Below are 19,771 nucleotides of genomic sequence, written 5' to 3'. Positions count from 1 at the left end.
AGAAGCTGATTAGCTACTTTTTTTTGTCTTTTTCCCCCCTCTTCTAAATCATCAAAAAATTACCTTTAAAATGTTCTTACTCTTAAAAGCAGAGCTCAGATTGGCACTGAGGATCCCCGTGTGCTGCTTTCCAATCCTTTCACCCCTGGATTTCCTGCTGATGTGCAAGATAAGATGTTTTTGCCCCATGTGGCCACACGGCCTTGTGCCTTGGCAGCAGAGTTTTGGGTTCTGAGTTGTTGGAATGGCTCCTGAGGTATTAAAAAGTCTCTTTTTCCCAGCCCCGCACTCGAAAAAGAAGATGGGATTCCTTGGCTCTCATTTTCAAGGTTGTTTATTTGCTCTTATCCAATACATTGTCTTTCTGACCCAATGAGATCTGTCCAGCAGTTTGGGTTGTGGCACAGTCCCTGCCCTTGAGGTGGTGTGACCTTTTTATACTAAAAACTTTAGGTAGTTTATTTACAATAATTTTCCAATACCTATCACCTATGTTAGACAGTCTGTCTCTACTCTAAACCAATCCAGAAGTGCCACCATCACAGCAGAAGATGGAGGATGAGAAGGAGAAAGACAGGACACGCCCAGATTCCTCCATCTTGCCTCTTGAACCCCCATTCTAAAAACCCCCAAATTCTACTTTTCCACCCTGTGGTAAATTCACCATCATTCTACTCAAACCCTTCTGGCTTGTAACTCTTTGTGCAAAGTTGGTGATTGTTTCCATGGGTTAGAATGGAAGGCACAGGTGTCGTTGACTCTGTGCCAAGATCTCTGAGCCTCCTGCCAGGGTCTCAAGTCCTCCAGGGCAATCAGGAGAATATCCTGGGTTCCAGCAGCAGAGCAGGCTCAGCAGGAGCCTCAGTGGTGTCAGGGATGCCATCCTGCCATAGCCAGGCTGGAGCTGCCCTCCATCAGCTACATGGGGGCTGTGATGCTTTGCACAGAACCTGCTGCTGTGATCACTATTTCTTTGCTAATTAACCCCAACAATTCCGGTGTCCATGGGCTGGCAGGTACCCACGTGGATCAGTGCTGTGCTTTACACCCATCCATCAGCTCAGCTGTAGCAAATCTTATCCCTGCAGTCCTCAGGCACCTCTTGTCTTAAATTAATGGGGAAGCCTTACAGTGGGCTGCTGGTGCTGCTCCATTAGCCTTGTCCCTGTGCTCCTCTCAGATCAGTGTTCCCCCTAAAGCTGAGCCAATGTTCCCTCTAAAGCTGAGCCATCACAGCTGCAGCCCCGGGTGTTGGGAGCAGCTGCTGCCCCCGGGCACTGCCCAGCCCGGCTCTGGCACCTCCTGGGGCTGCAGTGAAGAGCTGGAGCAGGGGTTGTGGTCTCCTCAGAAGGCAAAGTGTTCCCCTCGTGGCCTGGGTCACACTCCTCATGGAGGAGGCTAATTAAATCAGGTAATTAGTGAGTTTGTTAATGAGCTGGGGCAGGGTAGTTTTGCATGGGCTCTTACAGTGCTGGTGGCTTTGGGGGTTTGTAAAAGCTCAGGGCTTTGGGAAGGTTTTTCTTGCCTGGTGTCCTTGGCAGATAAAGTCCAACTCCTGTTGACTAAAAAACACTCTGGCATTTGATTTACTTTGTCATTTTTTTGTGGCTTAATGTGTCAAACTTCAGCCTATTCTGCATTAAGGCAGAGCTCTTGCACTGACTGTACTTTAGATAAGGGCTGGTGTATATTTACCATCCCCCTGGTAGCATGGGGAGGCCAAGGAGAAGAGCCAGTGGTTCTGTTCTGTCAATTTGCTTTGAATTTCACATATTTCTGTGTGTTGGAAAGAAACCACTTGTTAAACTCTGTTGCTTGATACAAGTTTGGCAACTGGGTTAGAGATGCTCCCTTCCTTTTGCTCCCTCTTGCAGACACACCACAGTGCTGAGGAGCTCTCTGTCCTTGCTCCTCCCAGAGCAAGCAATACCTGAAGAGCTGAATCATCACACTTGTTTCTCCTCAAGGTCTGAGCTTGTATCTATCTCTTCTCTTACTGCCCTATAGTGGCATTTTTCTTTTCTTTTTGGAGCCTGCTTTAAAATGGCAATGGTTAGGAAGAGACGGGGGAGCTGTGTCCATGTGTTCCTGAGCCTGTAGTGTGGACACAAAACGAAGGAAAGATTGAAACAGGATTTCTGAGCTGTTGTCCTCGGACTGCTTGTGGCCCAGCAGACTCTGGCAGATGGTTTGTGAAATCCTTCCCTCCCCCAAAAAGCACACACGATGCTGCCCCTGCAAATGAGCAGGCAATCTGTTACTTCTACTTTCACTCACTTTAAAATAAAGTTCAAATTTCAGCCGGGTTTTTGTTTGACTAAGGGGTGACAACCATTTCACTGTGACTTCACAAGATGGGCTGCAGGGCTGGGGTGTTTTCCTGAGCAGGTTAGTTAGTGCTTGAATAAATAAATAAGTAAAAACTTGGTGGAAAGTTTGAGCAGTGCATCCTTCTATCTGCAAAGATTTCATCTGCTGTCCCGTGTCACAGCTAGCACAATGCTGTTTGTGGTTTCATCCCACACAGGAGGGATGGCTGGACTGGGTGATCAGTGATTTGGATTGATGATCAACCATTGAACTGGATGATTGTAGAATTCTTTTCCAGCCTTATTCATTCAATGAATCTTGGAGCCTTGGTACCCAGGTGCTGTGTGGGGCTGTGAGGATGCAGCTGAGCCAAGCTCCTGAGCTGGGCTTGGGAGCAGAGGGGCTGAGCTCTCTGCAGTGCTGGTGGCAGATGAAGCATCCCCACCTTGCTGGGTGGCAAATGAAGCATCCCCACTTTGCTGCGTCCCCCATCCCCACCTTGCTGGGTCCCTCTGCTGTTTGAAGGCTCTCAGGTGCTGCCATTGTTCACAGTCACTCTGACCCTCCCCTCCCATTCAGTGCCTCTCTGCATCCTTGGGAAGAAGCCTTGATTCTGGACTTGCTCTTCTCTCAGGGTTTGATAGGTTTTGCCAGCTGAAAACTGGGCTTTGGAAAGGGATTGGGGGGATTTTCGCAGAGCTGGGGAGAATCAAAGGGAGTCATCACAAATGGCAGCCTAAAGTGTCCAACCTTTTCCCTCTCCTCCACTTCATGTGTCCATTCAGAGCCTGAGTGCAGTGATGCTGCTTTGTGGCACTGCTTCCTCTGTACCCCCTGTCCTGGAGCTTTTGTGTATCTTGTGTTTCCCTGGAGGAGGTTTCATGGCAGGTCTCATCTCTGACTTGGGCAGAGGAAAAACTCACTGAGACCCCTGAGCATCCTGACACTGCCCTGTGGGTCTGCCCTTTGCAGGGACAGTGGCACCAGCCAGTATAGAGAGGGCATGGGACATCCCCCATTCCACAGTGGGTGGGTCTCAGATCCCAAATGCCCTTCTCCAGCTCTCCTGCTGGCCTGTGGTTTCCTCCTATTCCTGTCTGCTTGCATCAGGGGACTACCTGTAAACATTATGAGTGCTAACAGAAAGCCCGAAAGGCAAAGAAAACAGTCCAAAATGTGATCCATTTTCTGAATCCCTTCCTCTCTCTATTTATGAAGCCTGCCAAGTGATTTAAGAAGGGCAGTAGGGCTGATACATTCTTATGCAAAACTTGGTTTTGGCAAGGCAGAGAGGAGGCACAGCCAAGGGAGGATACAAGAGGAAAAACCAGGTAAGGTGCTGCAGAAACTGCTCCCCTGGCAGCTGCAGGAGCAACTGCTTTGGCAGAGGAAACTGCAGGTGCAGAGGGACTGGTGGCAGCATCTCTTCCCACCATGATGAGAACAGAAACTGCAGAGCCCAACTCCCAGGAGGTTTCTGTTTTACTCTTTGTTGTACGGCAGCCTGAGCAAACAAACTCTGCTGCTCTTGATAATGCAAGAGGTGACATTACTAATTTATTTGCCCACCCAAATGTAGGATGTAATAGAACAGAATTAATCTCCTCTCTTTACACCTCAGATGCTTCTAGCTTTGGGTGGCAGGAATGCTTTTAACCTCTGGTGTGCAGCTCCCTGGGATTGCCTTGATTCGATGTGGTGTGGAGATAAATGAGGTGCTGCAAGGAATGGGCATTTCATGGATGGCTGGCTGGTCCCAAGCCTGATGTGGGTGGTGGGATGAGGCTCAGAGAGAGTAAGGGTGGTGCTGGCTGTGGTGTTTTCATGGTCCCAGCAATCAGCCAAGCTCCTTTCACAGGCCAGCATGGGTGAGTCCTGCAAGAGCAGCACAGGGTGGATCAAAAGGAGACTTTGACAGTGGCAGTGGTGCCACAGGGAGACAGATAGGCCTTGGTAGTGTCCCAGAGAAGGAAATGGTGGCCTACAGCAGGGACTGCAGCAGTGGGCACTGCTGGCTGGGTCTCGGGACAGTGGCCATGCAAGGGAGCTTGAATGAGGCGCTTTGGATTCCTTCCCTCGATGCTGCAGGCAGTTCCCAAATAATCTGTATGCTAATGAGCTAATTTGTGCCATAAGCAGAGCCCTGTTAATCAGGGCCTCCCACAACATGACTGGGCTGTGGCCCCAGTGCTTGCTGTATTTTAGGGCCTGGGTTTTTAATTAGTAGTGATGTGTATGGGGCTCATCCCTGGGCGCCTGCAGTGCAGTCTGTGCAGATGCCGAGCTACCTCAAGGTGCAGAACCAGGGATTTTCCTTCAGAGGTGAGGTGTTTCCTAAAAGTCTGACTAGAGAGATAGAGTGCAGAGTCTAGAGATGCTGGGGTGTTCAGGAAGGAAGGAGCAGGGAACATCTCAAGCCCCCTCCTGCCAGCCTAAGTTTAACTTGACAGGAAGATTTGCCTGTCCCACCTGCAGCTCAGGGGTTTTGGTAAACACAGGAACAGTTCAATGACATTTTACCTGAACCTTCTGCATTCCTTCCCCTTTTATACAAAAGCCAGGTTGTAACCTTAGGACAGAATTTTGCTTTCAGGTGCTTGCTGAGCTCTGAGCAAGATGGAGATGACAGGACAATATGAGCTCATGTGCAGGTGCCAGTGTGCATCTCAGCTGATGCCTGCAGTCCCAGCACTTCTCTCACTGCTGTGTTTGTGTTTCCAGATCAGCAGGATGTGTGGCCATGCCCAGCAGAGGCAGACTCGATCAGCTCCTTATCCAGAGGACCTTTTCATTGACAGGAAAGTCCTGAGAGTGACTCACGTGGAGCAAGAAGAAACCTTGTCAAGCAGGAGGAGGTGAGAATGCTCAGGCTGAGCGTGGTGCCTGCTGGATGGGCTGCAGGAGCAGCCACCAGATGGAATGGCCCTGTGGAAGCAGATGGAAAAGCTCCTTATTTCCCCTACTCATAAATCTGGCTCTGAGCATCAGAGCTGCTCTGTGGCAGGCTCTGAAGTGCAATGAGGTGTCCACATGGGTTTTCTCACCTACTGCACCCAGGTTAATACACCAAATGCCTTGTCTGGGTTTCTTGGGCTCTGTTATAGTGTCTGAAATACTCACAGGTGTAGTTACAGATAGAAATGGTCACTCCAGATTGAATTGTTATGTTACACCATGTGTAGGAAGGGGGAATCTGTTTCATGCTTTTTGTGTAGTGTTTTGTGGTAGTTCAGAGATGTTAACAGCCTTTTACTGAATATTTTCAAAGGAAGCAGGTGCCTCCACTGCTGCACTGCACCTTGTGCTTCCTTCCCTGTGTAGGTAAAAGCTGTAATTAAGTGGGTTCACAGTGATGTGTCAGGGAGTAGCATCTCCCCTCTGGATCTGAAAACACACCCAGGGATACACAGTGCCTTTACTTCTGTCTTGAATAAAAGAAAAATCCCTACAGAAGTGAAACAAGCAAGCTGGGCAATTTTTGAAGCTGGCAATAGACTAATTTGGGTGGATTTCTCTCTGAAGACTAACAGGGCCACATTCTTGACACTGTTCCCATGAGATACAGCACCAGGGCTTGCATTCCTCCCTTGTCTCAACACGTCGAGGTTACACAGCCCAGGCTCTGACAGAGATGTCCTTTGAAGACTCTGAAGGCTCATGAAATCTGCTGAGATGAATGACATGGGTTCATAGCTGCAGATATGGAGGGTTCCTCCCTGCCCTGCAGGAGCTTTGCTCCCCAGGAGCGTTTCCTTCTGCTGCTCTCCCAGCTCTGCTGGGCTTTGTGGCACAAGGCAGTGCCTGGGATGTGAGAGCTGAGTGCCATGGGCAGTGAGGCTTCTGCCTGGGGTTTGCCACAGCTGATGATCCAGGTGTCACCTCATTTGGCTTTCCTAGTGTTGGTTGGATCTCCCCCCGCTGTTAGTGCAGGAGATGGAGGTAGGAGGTGGTTCACACAGGAGGTGACTGCCTGAAGCATCCCTTGGATTGTGCAGGGGCTGTGGGCTGAATTCTCACCCTTTGGAGGGGCATTGGCTCATCAGACAGAGCTGTTCGTTTGCCTGGGCAGTGACAGACGGGAAGGTGGGTGGGATGGTGGGTGGTCAGAGGCAGGGACCCCCTTGCTGCCCGGCTGTGGCTGTCCCCACGGGCTGTGCCAGCCCCTCACGGCAGGAACGGGCTCCGAGGCAGGGAAAAGCAGCGCAGAGCACAGCCCAGAGCCTTCCTTGTGCTGGTGTCGCCTGCCCCCAGCTGGCTGTCGCGGGCTGTGCCTGGAGAGGGAACCCCACGGCATCCCAAGCAAGGAGGGATGAGGGAGCTGGACACTCCCTGCACACCAAACTGCCTGAGGCTGCAGGGCAGCTCCCCACAGCTGGCAGGGCACGGATAACCCCTGGACAGCACCCAGGGATGCCCCAGAGTGCTCCCTGCTCCAGGTGCTAATTCCTCATCATTCCTCCCAGGGAGCAAGGAGGTGAGCAAAACCCCCTTGCCAAAGCGGGAAATGTGCTGAAACCAAACAAGATGACTGTGAGGCCAAGCCTTACTGCCTCCAGTCCCTGCTATGCATGTTATCTTACTTTTGGTGCTATTTACCTAATAATGTGTGCTGCTATTCCCTGGTGACAGCTGTTGAGTGTCCCTGAGGGATCAGACCTAGGCTGGGGGGATGTCACATCCCACTCCAGTGTCTCTGTCACATCTCTGGAAACATCAGGGATCCCATGGTCAGCTTGTGTTTGGGCCCTCTGGCCCACTGCAGGTGACCAGCTGGAGATCCTTGTTGCTGGGAGGGAGGGCTCAGGCTTGGGATGCAGTCTGATTCACATCCCCTCTGTTGGTGCACGCTCTGCTCCTGCAGCTCCTGCTGCTTCCTGCAGCAGAGCCATTTTGATGGCGTCACCTGCCCCTCTGAATGCAGACTGTGACCCCTTGGCCAACCCAGTGCATCCCTTGAAATTGTGTCCCTTTGATAGTGCAGTATGAAACATAGCCTTAGCCATGTGTGCAGGTCTGTGCTGAGAATGACAGCTCTGGTCTGCCACCAAAAATGCCACCTGCCCTGGCAGCAATGTTGGATGGCCAGTGTCAGCCAGAAACAGCCCCTGAAGGGCTTCTGTTGCCTTCTGCAAAGCAGAGGGGACACTAAAGCCTGAGCCCTTGCTGCTCAGAGGTACCCCATGGATGTGTGGCCTGAGCCACTGGCACCTTTCCTTGGGTGCTGTGGGAGTGCAGAGACTGTGCCTGACTTCTGCCTGGTGCACAGTTGGGCTGAGCTTCTGCTGCCCCCACATCCCTCCCCATCACCAGCAGTTTTGACCTGGAAAACATGGGCTCAGCTTTGACTGAATAACATCAAGGAAAAACAGAAAGAGCTACTGATGGTTCATGGTTTGTTTGCACCTAGCTGTTTAATGTTGTGTTTGTGTGGGAACCTTCACTGGTTAAAATGCACCAACCTCCTCTTTTCTTCTTTTAACTGAGCACCCTTTTCTGTCCCTTTCTTCCAGGGAGCTGATTGCAAAGCTGAAGTCCCACAGCAGTTTTTACAGCAGCTTGCCAGAGTACATCTGCAGCCACAGCTCTGCTGTTCACAATGACACCCTTTGCTGGAATGGACAAGAAGTCGTGGAGAGGTGAATCTCATCTCCCTTGCCCTCCTTCTCCTCCATCCTGCTCATTTTGTGTTAACCAGGCACAGGAGCAGTCTGAACAGGGCATGCCTTGCTCCCTCAGGGTCTTTGAGCAGAGCAAGAGTCCAGCAGTGCTGCAGCTCACAGGGATGTGTGAGGTCTGCACAGACACAAGTGGTTGTGTGCTGCCCTCCACTGAAACTTCTGCGTAGTGAAAACTCTGCATCCATGGTGGGATTTGGTCAGGGTGGGCAGAGACAGGAGAGCAGCAGCAGTTGGACCCTGCTCCCATGGGAGAGTGCCCCACACTGCTCTGGAGCAGCAGCAAGGGCATTGTCCCTGTGCACTGCAGGGGCTGGGGATGTCTCCAGCCAGGTTTAGTGCCCTGATAGCAGGACAGTGTGGTTGGCATGCCCTGCCCCATCCAGGGAGGGCCAAGGAAGGCTCCCTTGTTGGATTTCTCCTTGCTGTGGCTCTCAGCTGGAGGAGGTGAGAACCACTGAGCTCTGGTGGTGCCACTGCTGCCCTGTGACCGAGTCCTGGCTGTCCTCTCTGCATGGAGCCATTCCCACCAAGGTGCAGCTTGTGGCTGCTTTGCCCTGCCCCACTCACCATTTCATACTGATGATAATTGAGGTTAACAGGGGCAGGCAATGCAGCATTCATACCATAAAGAGGAAGGAAGTGTTAATAGAAATGGAGATTTTTCTTGTAAAAAATGCCCCTTGGGAATGTTAAATAATGTGGAAATAGGACTTGGAAATGTTTTTTTATAATTATACATAAATCTCCTCTAATCAGTCTACTTTGCAAAGCATCCTTTGCTATTAAGTAGTTTGCATAAGGGAAGAAATAGAAATAAGATCAGGAAGTGGTGAAATGTTGAGATATTAATTATGACTTCTTGATCAGTAACTTCAGGTGGTAATTAGCCTGTACTTGCAATACTGACCTGAAACAGTGAATAGACCAAAATAGCATCAAACTCTATTTGAAAAAAAAAAAAAAAAAGACTCAACATCTAAGATCACAGGCTTAGTAAAATGTACTAAGGTTGCCTAAGGAGAAATGTGTCCTCTATTGGTACTTATTTCTGGAAAATCTTGTGCTTCCATGCCTGAGACATTCAATTAGAAAGAGAAAGATTATTTCAGTATTATCTCACTGATTGTTAATTAAAACTTCTAAAGCAGGGCTATAAACACTGCAGCTCTGGAGAGGGGGAGCTGGGGTGAGGTGTTGTCTACAGCAATTCCCTGGGGTCACAGCCTTGGTGTGCATCCTTTGGTCTGGATCCTGCTGATGTCACAGCTGGGGGAGGTGGTGGCAGTGGAAGGGTGCTGAGTCCAGATCGTCCTGCAAATGTAAGTTCAGAGCTGTTTGCAGATCCAGCATGACTTCAGGTGACAGATGGCCTTCAGCTTTCTGCTAAGAGTACCAGGGGACCATCCTGGGCACAGCATGGCACGTCCTGTAGGTGCCATGGCATGCAGGGGGCAAGGCAGGGAGAGGATAAAGTCTGTGTGCATGAAGGGGGCACCAAGATTTCAGCCCCTGGCTGCTGAGTTAAGGAATAAATCCTCTACTGTGCCTTTCCACTCCTTTGCTTGCCCCCTCTGATCTGTTGCACAGATATCACCATCTCTGCCAGCTCCTATGAAATATTGGAAACAGTTCCCTTACACATGTTAGAGATTTTTGCTGTGAGCAGGGAGACTTCAGCTAAATAAAGCTGAGCTAAGATAATGGTCAAGGGTGCTCTTCTCCCAGGAGCCACTTGCAGAATGTTTCAAATAGAAAGATGTAGTTAAAATGTAGTTAAAATGATCTCTACTGGCTGCTTCATGTGCTTTGATTTCTCAGCTTGGCATCTCTCTTAGAGTGTCTGGGAGGATTCCTGAAAATCAGGAGCATGTGAGGTAACAGTGCTGGAGTACCCCAAGCTGCCAGTTCCTTTATTTCAGTGTTCTCCCCAAGAGGGAGCCAAGCATCTGTTCGTGGTGTAGCAGCTCTTACTCGAGCTATTCTGAGAACGTGTGTTATGTACTGGAGGAATTCTCTTCTCCTGCTGAACTGGTGTTTGCCTGTTGCTGATCAGACTCCATCTTGCCACTTTTGCAAGAAGTTTGGTGTGGTTTGAATACCTGGTATTAATTTCAGGGTGCTGTCCTGGTACTTGTCCCACACGTGTGGTGGCTGCCAGGAAGAAGGATGGAGGAGACATGGAGGGATGGTTCCTGTTCCTGTGGCTGGAGTGTTGGCATGGAGGGGCACAGGCTCTGTGAAAGGACAAGCAGGGGAGCTAAGGATGGGGTGTTTGTCAGTGACCAGCTCAGGGGAGCCAAGGATGGGGTGTCCATGTCCAGCTGGAGTGCCTGGGGTTCCTCCTGGGGATGGATGAGGAGCTGACCAAGGGCTTTGGGGTCAGGATTAAAGGGAGGGCAGAGACAGGTGATGTTATAGTCCTGCTCTGCTTCAGGCCACCCCACCTGGCAGACTGGGTGGGTGAGACCCTTTGTAGACAGACAGGAGCAGCCTCACCTTCACAAGCCCTGGTCATCATGAGAGACTTCAGCCCTGGTCTCTGTTGGAGGGACAGCACAGCAGGGCATGAACAATCCCTGGGTTCCTGGATAAACTAGAAAGCTCCTGCTGAATCTGCTGCTCAGATGGAGACCAGGGCAGAGCAGTGGTTGGCTGGATCTTGTGCTTCCATGTGTTTCCATGGTGCTGTGTGGGCAGTGGATAAAGCTGTTTGACCATTGTTGGGTCTGTAAGGTCAGTGTAAGCATCTGTGTGAGCATGTCCAGGATTTGATTGTGTTCTTGTAGGGATTGTGGCTGTTTACACCTGGAATTTCTAATGTGGTACCTGAGTGTTCATTAAGTTAGAATAGAGCCCTACTGATTTATCTATTTCCAGACCTCCCTGTCATGACAAAATCTGTTAGTTATTCTAAGCCCTTTTCCTATAACACATTAAATCAAGCCTGGAACAGCAACTTCACAGTCCTTGCCAGTGCACCCAAGGACTGGATAATACAGCAATGTATGTGGAAGCAGTCCCTTCTGCACTCTGCAGTCCTCCCCCTCCTGTGGTTTTTCTGGCTTGGTATTTGCTCTGTCCTGTTTATCCCAGTGCTTTGTTACCCACAGGCAATGAGAGTTTCTCTCCTCCCCATGGACTGGATGTGCTCAGTGTATTTCCACTGGGTCTCACTTCCCAGTTTGAGCTTTGAACCATCCTCTGTTTCCTCCTTGCCCTTAAGCCTCTGTCAGTTTGGGGCTCCAGTGCAAAGCAGCAGGCTGGAATATTTTATCCTGCTTTTAATCCCTTGGTTTTTTTAAACTGAATCTTACTTTGTGATCATTTGCTTCTCTCCATTGGACCATCTAATGGCAAGAATTCATCTCCTTCCCAAGGTTTGATCTGTGGGTTGATAGTTTGATTGCCATCCCTATTGTGGATTTAGGGACATGGTGCCTTGAAATGACTGCTTGCAAACAGTGGTAACCACACAGGAAAGGTTGATTTTTCTGTAATGCAGAGCAGTGCCTTTTGCTGTACTTTTGCATGGTTGAAGAACATGAGCCAAAGTGGGAAGAAAAAATAAAAGGCAACACATTCCTGCTTTTCACACTTTTCAGAGTGTGTAAAAACACACTGTGCTTTTATGGGACACCACAAAGGTTTATAGCAAAAACCACAAGTGGCACATTTCAGCACTTGCAAAGAGCTTGTTGAGGGTCACAGTGCTTGGTGTTTGTGGTAGCTGGAGACCAGACCTGCTGGATCTGTCTCTGTGCATCCCTGTGCACCTCTTTGCAGCTTTCCTGGGCTCAGTTCCAGGCATTTCCTGAGACAGACATGTAGGCATGGTGGGTTTGCAACAGCTTAAGCCTGTGATTCTCTTCCTTTCCTCTGTCTTCATCCCCATCCTCTCACAGACCTGCTGCTGGTGCTGTTAGGTGGTGAAATGTTGTCCCACCTCTCTTATCCTTATCTCCATCCCAAGCAGGAAAAAAACAGAGGTTGATTCTTATCACCAAGTCCTGACTGAGTAATTAGCTCATTTAAAGCCTTCAGCTTAAGTCAAGGAGGTGTTGAGATACCAAACTCACCTCAGTTTCTATGGGAGCTCAGCGCTGGAATCTGAAAGGTGATTCAAACTTTATATATAGTATCAGGGTTTTGCAGCATTTAATACTGAAAGCCTATTAAATCTAGATTCTCAGAGTTTAGCAATCTGCTTACATGAGAATATTGTTTTGAAGCTGTTCTGAATAGACTGACAGCAACATCTGCCCACTGCAAAACTTGTAAGCACATTAAGCCTTGCTGTTAGATTCCATTTCCAAATTTCTCAAGACAAACATTAATCTAAATCACCAGCATAACTCTTGTTTTCTTTGTACCAATTCAAAATTAATATATTTTTAGCACCTTGCCAGATTCTCTTCTTCAAGCTAGAAGTCTCATATTTCCCTGCTGTTGCCAGCGTGCTGTGGTTTGTTTTAATCATACAAATCATAAACAATGAAAGCACAATTGGAAGCAAGACAGAAAAATGAGATTCTGTAATTGGAACAAAGGAAATTCCATGCCAGCAATAACCCTTTAGTTCATGAAGGGTTTGGTTATTTCTGGCAGTGCTGCAAAATATCTGATCCAATGGAATCCCCAAAGAGGGGGCTGTGTAACTTTTCAAGCCTATAAAACACAGCTTTGTAGCAAGTATAAGCTATAATGAAGGGATAGTAGGCAAATTCAGTGGGTTATTGAGTGGCCATGATAGCTTCCAGAGTATTTCAGAAAAGAAGATAATGAATCTTCCTCTGTCGTGCTTCTTGGTCTCAGGTTTAGCCTGTTTTTCCATAATCTGTCTTGAACTGAAATAAGAATAGAGGGAGACTTCAGGCTATCAGCTCCCATTGTTTTGTTATGAACATTACAGTTTTTGCTGTTCCTTCTGAAGTCCCATCTCCAGAGCCAAGTGATTACCTGAGACCTCAGGTTTATGACCAAGGCATCCTCTGCAGCCCTCTCACTGCTGCAGAGCTTTGTGTGGGCAGCTGGGAGGGAGCAGAACTTCTCTGGGCAGGGAACTGACACAGCAGGATCTGAGGGGGCTCTCTGAGCCTTCCAGGTGTTGATATTTGGAAATCCAGCAGAAAATGGTTCCTTTTTAGTTAGGTGAGAACACTCCCCACTGAGAGTGTTGGATCCTCCTGAAAGCTTTTGAAGCAGCTTGTTTGGAGCTGCTGCTGGTGTAAATTGGCTGCGGCATCTCGAGCTCTGCAGGGACTGCCTGGACTCTCTGCAAGCAAGCAAACAAAGCCAGGAAGGCACCTGAGAGCCATACACCCACCTCTCCCCTCTTCTTGCACTCCCATGAAACAGATGCCTGTATTTGGCCATGGGATAGAGGGGACACACAGCCCATATGGAAGAGAAGAGCTGGGGGGACCTGCACCCCACACCAGCTGTGTTTGAGATGGGGTGGGACTGACCAGATGTCTCTGGACCATCTGTTATTACGGAGGAAACTGTCAGGGAAAGAATTGTCACCTCTTCTTGGAGGCTTGTGGCACATCCAGGAGCTGCACCCTGACTGCAGGGCAGGAGGAATGGGTTGGAAACAGATTTTCAAATCTTTTGGCCCCCACTGCTGATGTGACACTGAGGTTGTCTCACTAAACCAGAAGTTAGCAGGGTCAGAGAGTAAAATGTTCAGTGGCTTCACCACTTGTACCACTTTTACTGACCCTTGAAAACCAGCTGGAGGTAAGGGCTGGGTTCATGAAAAGAGTGCAGGGATGACAGAACTTTTCTTCCCTTTCTCTCCTTTTTCATTTCTTTTGCCTCCTGTGTGGTAAGGACTCGATGTCAGCAGTCCACATGATCTGTAGTAAGTCACATCCTGAAATGCAGAGCAGCTCTGGGGGTCTGAGGGGGAATGTTGCTCTCTCAAACTCAGTTACCAACTCTTGTGCACTGAAACCTCTGTGTTGTGTTGTGTCTGTGTTGTGTTTGTCCCCCACCCTCTCTCTCTGACAGGTGTAATTCAGTGAACACAGCAGAGGGAGAGCCTGGGAGGGATACTGTGCTATTTAAACTGGAGATACATTTGAATAAATAATTTGCAGCTGGAAGGCGGGCATGAATTAATTGTTATTTGAATGACATACTTTCCTTTCCTTTTTCTAAAAGGTGTAATTCTTTATGTTTGACTTTCAGGATTACTTTCTTTAAATCACTTGTCAGGCATTGCAGTAACTCACCTCAAAGCCTAGCAGGACTCAGTAGGATGAACACACATCTTACACTCATTGCCATGTATTTAAATAACATTTGTCATCTTGGCTTCTTTGCTCTGAAATGAAGCTTGGAATGAGCTGCATTTGGGCTGGAAAGACCAAACATTCACAGGAGACATTTGTGGATGGTGGAGAGGAAGGGAGAGGGAAATCCCTCAATTTGACAGTATACTTGGGGCATGTATGTCTGGTGGATGAGAAGCAGCAGGAAGGGTCTGCAGTTGTACTCTCTCCACAGAAAACTTCAGATTATTGGTGTTTTCATAAGCTGGTTGTCTTTAAAGCCATTTTTGATGAGGGGTGCTTATCAGCACATTTAACAATGTGACATTTGTGTTTGGAAAATGCCACATCCCCAGCAGGAGCCCATACCCAGGGAGCCCAGGCAAGGAGATGCTGCTGGCTGACGTTGAGACACGTCAAAGAGAAAAGTATTTTGGGCTTTGCCTATCAAGTGTGAGCCAGACCATGCTCATGTTGCAACACTGATACCCCTTCAGCACAGAGACCCCCAGGGACTGGGCTGGGGGCCTTATCCTCTGTGCATATTTGCTGTTTCATGCTGGTATAAGTCCCCATGGCAGAGGCACCAGATGGTTTCATGGAGTGGCACAAGTGTCCTGCAGAAGGGGCTGGTTTATTGGCATGAGCTGCAAACAGCTTGAGATGGCTCAGAGATTTCTGTTTTTCTGCACTGATTGGAGAACATGGGAGGAAGGGGGTGCTTTGGCTTTTTTGTCTCTGAGCCCATCAACCCTCCAGCTTGGGGGGGATGCAGAGGAGCCTGTGAGGGTGCTGTCCTGGGACCCCCAGCTTGCTGGGGTCTGCAAAGGCATCTCTCTGCCATATTAAGGGCAGGCTGCTCGGCCTGGCCTGCAGGGAGGGGTGCCAGCTGCCTTTTCCAGCTTCTCTGGCATTTCAGGAATGCAGGTCTCTCACTGAAGCTGCATTTCAAAGCTTTTAACCCTTTGGTTGGCTGCATCCCACTGAATGTGGCCGCTTCAGGCTGGTGCTGGGCAGAGAGTGGCACAGCTGAGGGGATCTGGTGTCCCCCTGTGCCTGAGAACACCAGGAGGTCTCAGCTTGGATAAAGTGTCCCCCAAAGCACTCCAGTCACACAGACCATGGCTGTGCCTGGTGGGATGTAGCAGGTCTCCATGCATCTCCTTTTTTGCAGTTCATGCTCAAAAATGTGCAGCTCTGGGCCCATTGTCTTGCTGCTCCAAATGGTGTGTGTAATGTTGAAAATTGTTTATTTTGGGTTCGGTACATTGTCTTGTATCTGGCCAGGTGGGAAGCACTAGGAGGTGACACTGACACTCCATTTCTCCAACATCACTGTTTTAGGGAGAAGTCCCTCTGCTGATGCTTTCAGGTTTGCTTCCTTTTCTAGCAGACTTTTTCCCCTGAGAAGGTTGATCTGAGATCCTCACAACCCCAGCAGAACCTTCTGGAGAGCAGTTTCAGTCTCTGGACATGGAGTTATAGTGTAATATTGCTGTAGTACTGTGTTTCTCCCTCCTGTACCACTTTGTGTAGGCTACAGAAATCCTCTCTGGCAGCTGCTGCGTGGATTTCAGAAGGGATTTCGCCCACTCAAACCCAAGCTATTGTTTGTTTGGATAAAACTGTTTAGGAGAGAGATTGTATTAATTTAGGGATGCACCAAGTGGGCTTGGTTCTGCTCTTGCTAAAACCTGTGTGAGTTTCCTGATTAAATCTCTGAAACCACAGGAGACCTTTCAGCAATGCACTTCGGAGTGTTTTGAATTAAATTTGCAGTGACACCAAAGACAGGAATTTCTTTGCCATCTTTACACTCAGGCGTGCTGTGGATGTTTCCACGCAGTCTCCAGATGTGTTTGCCAGGTCGGCACGGTGGCATTGAGTGGCTGTGTGACAAAGGAGCAGCAGGGTGAATGTAAAAAAGCTCAGCCCGAGTTCCAGTACCGGGCAAGTCTGTGCCTGCAGCCTCTTCCCACGAGATGGTGCTGGAGCCTGCAGGGCTGTGCCACAGGGGCAGCTGCAGCCTGGCTCCAGCCTGGCCCCTTCTCCCCATCACTCACCCTGCACCCACCCTGCAGCTGCACTGAGAGGGCTTTTCTACATGGGAGCCAGTGCTTCTCAGGTATAGCCGTGTTTGTGCTTCCCAGGAAAAGGTAACTATTTAAAAAAAGGTATTTTGCTAAATGTTGAGTCCTGAGCCCCAGGGACAGGGTGTGGGGTCAGAGCTGGAGCTGTGCTGGTGCTGGAGTGCAGGGTGGGATGGCTCTGCAGGCAGCTGGGGCTTGGGAGAGCCAGGCTGAGGAATCTGTGATGCCTGTACCTAGAAATGCTGCTATTGCCTGGAAAAGGAATATATGTATACACAGGTGTGTGTCCTGTGCTGTAGGCACAAACACCCCCCTTCTCCTGTCCTTGCTCCTGTGTCATCTCTTCAGTGCCACATCTGGCAGGGCTGCCAGCCATTAATGGGGATGCATGTGGGGAATGCCTTGTGTTGGGGACCAGCTGGAGGTGCAGAGAGCTCCTGTACATAGAACTCCTGCTCTGAGAAGGCCTTGCAGTGGAAATCTGCCTCAGTTCTGTAATGAAACGATGTATTTCAGGTTAGGGCATATTGCTGCTGCACCAGTGTAGATCTGGGGTTGCCTTTGCATCCTCACATGTCTGAGTAGATCTCATCCTCTAGTTTGGACTTTAAGCAGAGTTTAATCCAAGCCCCTGAGTATCCCCAAGCCCCTCAGTGTGCTGTGATAGCTCTTGTGGCCAAATGTCCTCATGCCTCTTGCTTTCCACCCTAGCAAAGCATCCTCCCTGAGCTGGCCCCACCATGCCTCCTGTCTCCCTCCCCTTCTTTAAAAGTCTGCTAAAGTCCCACTTCTCCCCAAACCCATCAGAAATGGGCTGGCTGTGATTGCCTGAGCTTGCCTGGCAGCTGAGGATGGAAGATGAGCTGGGGAGGGGAGCAGGGAGCTGACAGACAGGGAGGCAGCCACTGGGGCTGGTGCTGGGAGCTGGGTGAAAACATGATGTGTAGGAGATGAATGCAGGAAGGAAAATTGATGGTGTTTACCCATGGCACTGGAAAAGCAGATGCACAGTGAAGCAGAGTGGTGCTGGTGTTATCTCAGTGATCTCACTTTGGAGGCTGTGCCTGGCTTTGGTAGCGCCTGTGCTGGCTGCCAGCTCTGGGAGATGAGGAGTTGTTCAGTGCCTGCAGAGCAGCACAGCCCATCTCTGGGCTCTGATGAATGGCAGCAGAGCTCTGAAGGCCCTGGTGTGCTCTGTGCCGCTGCTGGGGCTGCCTGCAGGCACTGGAGGCAGCCAATGGCTCTGGCCCAAACCTGAGTTTGAGTTTGGTGCTTGTCTTGTGCTGGAGCATCATCAGCTGATGGTCCTGAGTGCAGGGATGTGTAATTCCAAAGACAAGTGTGCAGCAGTTCTGTCCCTCATCCCCTCCCTTTAATCACTCTGGTAAACTTTGTCATTCCATAAATCTTGCAGCAAGTGAATGCATATTTCTTTCCTAAGTGCTGATGAAAAAGCTGAGTGCAGCTTGGCTCCTCTTCTCTGCAGAGCTGCCCTGGCAGTTTAATCTGGCCTGTGGGAGCTTTGCTGGTACCTGTGTAAATCAGGATAGCCTGTGGTGCAGAGCCCAGCACTGCACCAAAGTCAGGGTACGTTCTGTCTGAGCAGTTACTTTGATCCCTAAGGCTGGATCTCATCAAAGACTGAAATCAGGATTGTTTGACAACACCTATTTTCCATTAGCAATGTTGACAGCATTAATTATATTCTGATGCTTTAATTCTTTATTACTGAAATCACACATCAGTGATAGTCATTATTTTGCAAGGGGGTTGATGTTATGCTAATCAGCTTGCAGTTAACTGGGTCATCCCACTCATTTTTTGGCTGTGGGCACAACACTACTGCTCTTGTACTGGAGTCTCAGTGGTCTGCCAAGATTTATTTTAAACAAACATGAGCAAGCCAGAATTTCTGAGCCAGCTTTTTTAGGACTCTTGGGTGCAAGTTATGTGAAAATATTTATCTCTATTGTATACTGTTTAACATCTTCCTTGGTTACTAATGGACTGGAAAGGACTTCATTGTCCTCAAGTGATACAACTACATCATCTTGCAAAGTCAGAGCAAAAATGTTTATGGGAATCTTCTGTCCTTCCTTTGTCATTATTAACTGTCTTGTGCTCTCTGTTTTGGAAAGAGCTGGTGCCTGTCTTGGGATTTCTTAGTTTGTACTGAACTTTAAAGATCTCCTCTCTATTAGCCCATCACATCATGGTCTTCTGTGTTCTCATTCCCACAGGTACAGTCCCCAGATCACAAGGAATGGAGCAAAAGCCCAGGCTGGCAACCATGAGGTGAAGGTGAAAGGTCTGGAGCCAGTGATCAGCCAGATTATTGACAAGCTGAAACACATCAACCAGGTTTGTGGCAGATGTGCCTGCAGGGCTGTCTCAGTGGGCAGTGTCTAAATCAGCTCAGCCTCCCCTGCACCTTCAAACAGAGATCCTGGGTGTCTGCATCTGCAGCAGCCCTGGGCTCAAACAGAGATCCTGGGTGTCTCCCTCTGCAGCAGCCCTGGGCTCAAACATCCTGGGTGTCTCCATCTGCAGAGCTGGTCCCACCCCAGCCCTGCACACACCAGGCCCTCAGGGCACACATGGCCAGTCCTGTCCTGTTGGATGCTGCTGCTGTGGTTGTGCATGGTGCAGCCTCCCAGCACTCAGCCTGTGCCTGCCTCATGTCTGGATGCATGGCTCAGTACAAGATTGCTTCTGCTGGGCATCCATCCATGCCCTTGGCAGTGCAGGTCCAGGAAAGATGGAGCTGATGGGGTGACACATCAAATGTGCTGGCTGGGGGCCATGTGGGACATACCTGATGTCCCCTCTGGTTGGAGGAGTTCCTTTTGGCATTGCCCATGGCTGGCAAGAAGGGTCCCTTTGCTGTGCCTCCCTGGGCATTCTCTCCCAGTCAGTAATGGGGAAATGGCAGAGCTGCATGAGATCCTTTCTGCTGGGGAGGAAGCTTCCTTGCCACTGCCTCAGACCTGGCATCCTTCCTGGGACAAGCAGTGTCTTGTCTCTGCCCATTATGCCATGCCAGGTTAGGCCTGTGAACCAGCCCTGCTGCTGCCAGGGCATGGGGTGGCAGCTCTGCCAGGGCATTAGATGGCAGCAGGGTTAGGTGGCAGCTCTGCAGAGTGTTCAGCCTGTGGCTGAGCATCCCCAGCAGTGCCTTGGGCCAGCAGGGCTGGGGTCTGGCCCTGTGTGTCACTGAGTGTGGATGTCACAGGAGCTCAGGGGTGTTTCTCACAGGCTGATAGGGACAGGCTGGGCCTGCTGCTTTGCCAGCACACAGCACTGGCACCTCACTGGGCAAATCCTCGGGTGCTAATGCTGTTACCACAGCTGAGCTGCCCCAGCTCTCCTGAGGGAGCTCTCCCCAGAGGGGACCTTGCCCACGAAGCTCTGGATGGGT

General features: G+C 49.7%; 1 protein-coding gene across 1 annotated transcript in view; it reads left to right on the top strand.

Moving 5' to 3' along the window:
- Positions 1-19,771, top strand: part of GPC3 (glypican 3) — a 138,702-nt gene that overhangs the window by 79,004 nt on the left and 39,927 nt on the right. The window contains exons 4-6 of the mRNA XM_064712586.1: positions 5,032-5,165; positions 7,821-7,946; positions 18,594-18,714. Of these exons, the coding sequence (XP_064568656.1) occupies positions 5,032-5,165; positions 7,821-7,946; positions 18,594-18,714 (381 nt within the window). The remainder of the gene's footprint in view (positions 1-5,031; positions 5,166-7,820; positions 7,947-18,593; positions 18,715-19,771) is intronic.

Source organism: Zonotrichia leucophrys, chromosome 4A (assembly GCF_028769735.1).
Source record: "Zonotrichia leucophrys gambelii isolate GWCS_2022_RI chromosome 4A, RI_Zleu_2.0, whole genome shotgun sequence".
NCBI lineage: Eukaryota > Metazoa > Chordata > Aves > Passeriformes > Passerellidae > Zonotrichia > Zonotrichia leucophrys.
Note: the sequence above shows the minus strand (reverse complement) of the source record. Positions and strands in the feature narration are given on the sequence as shown.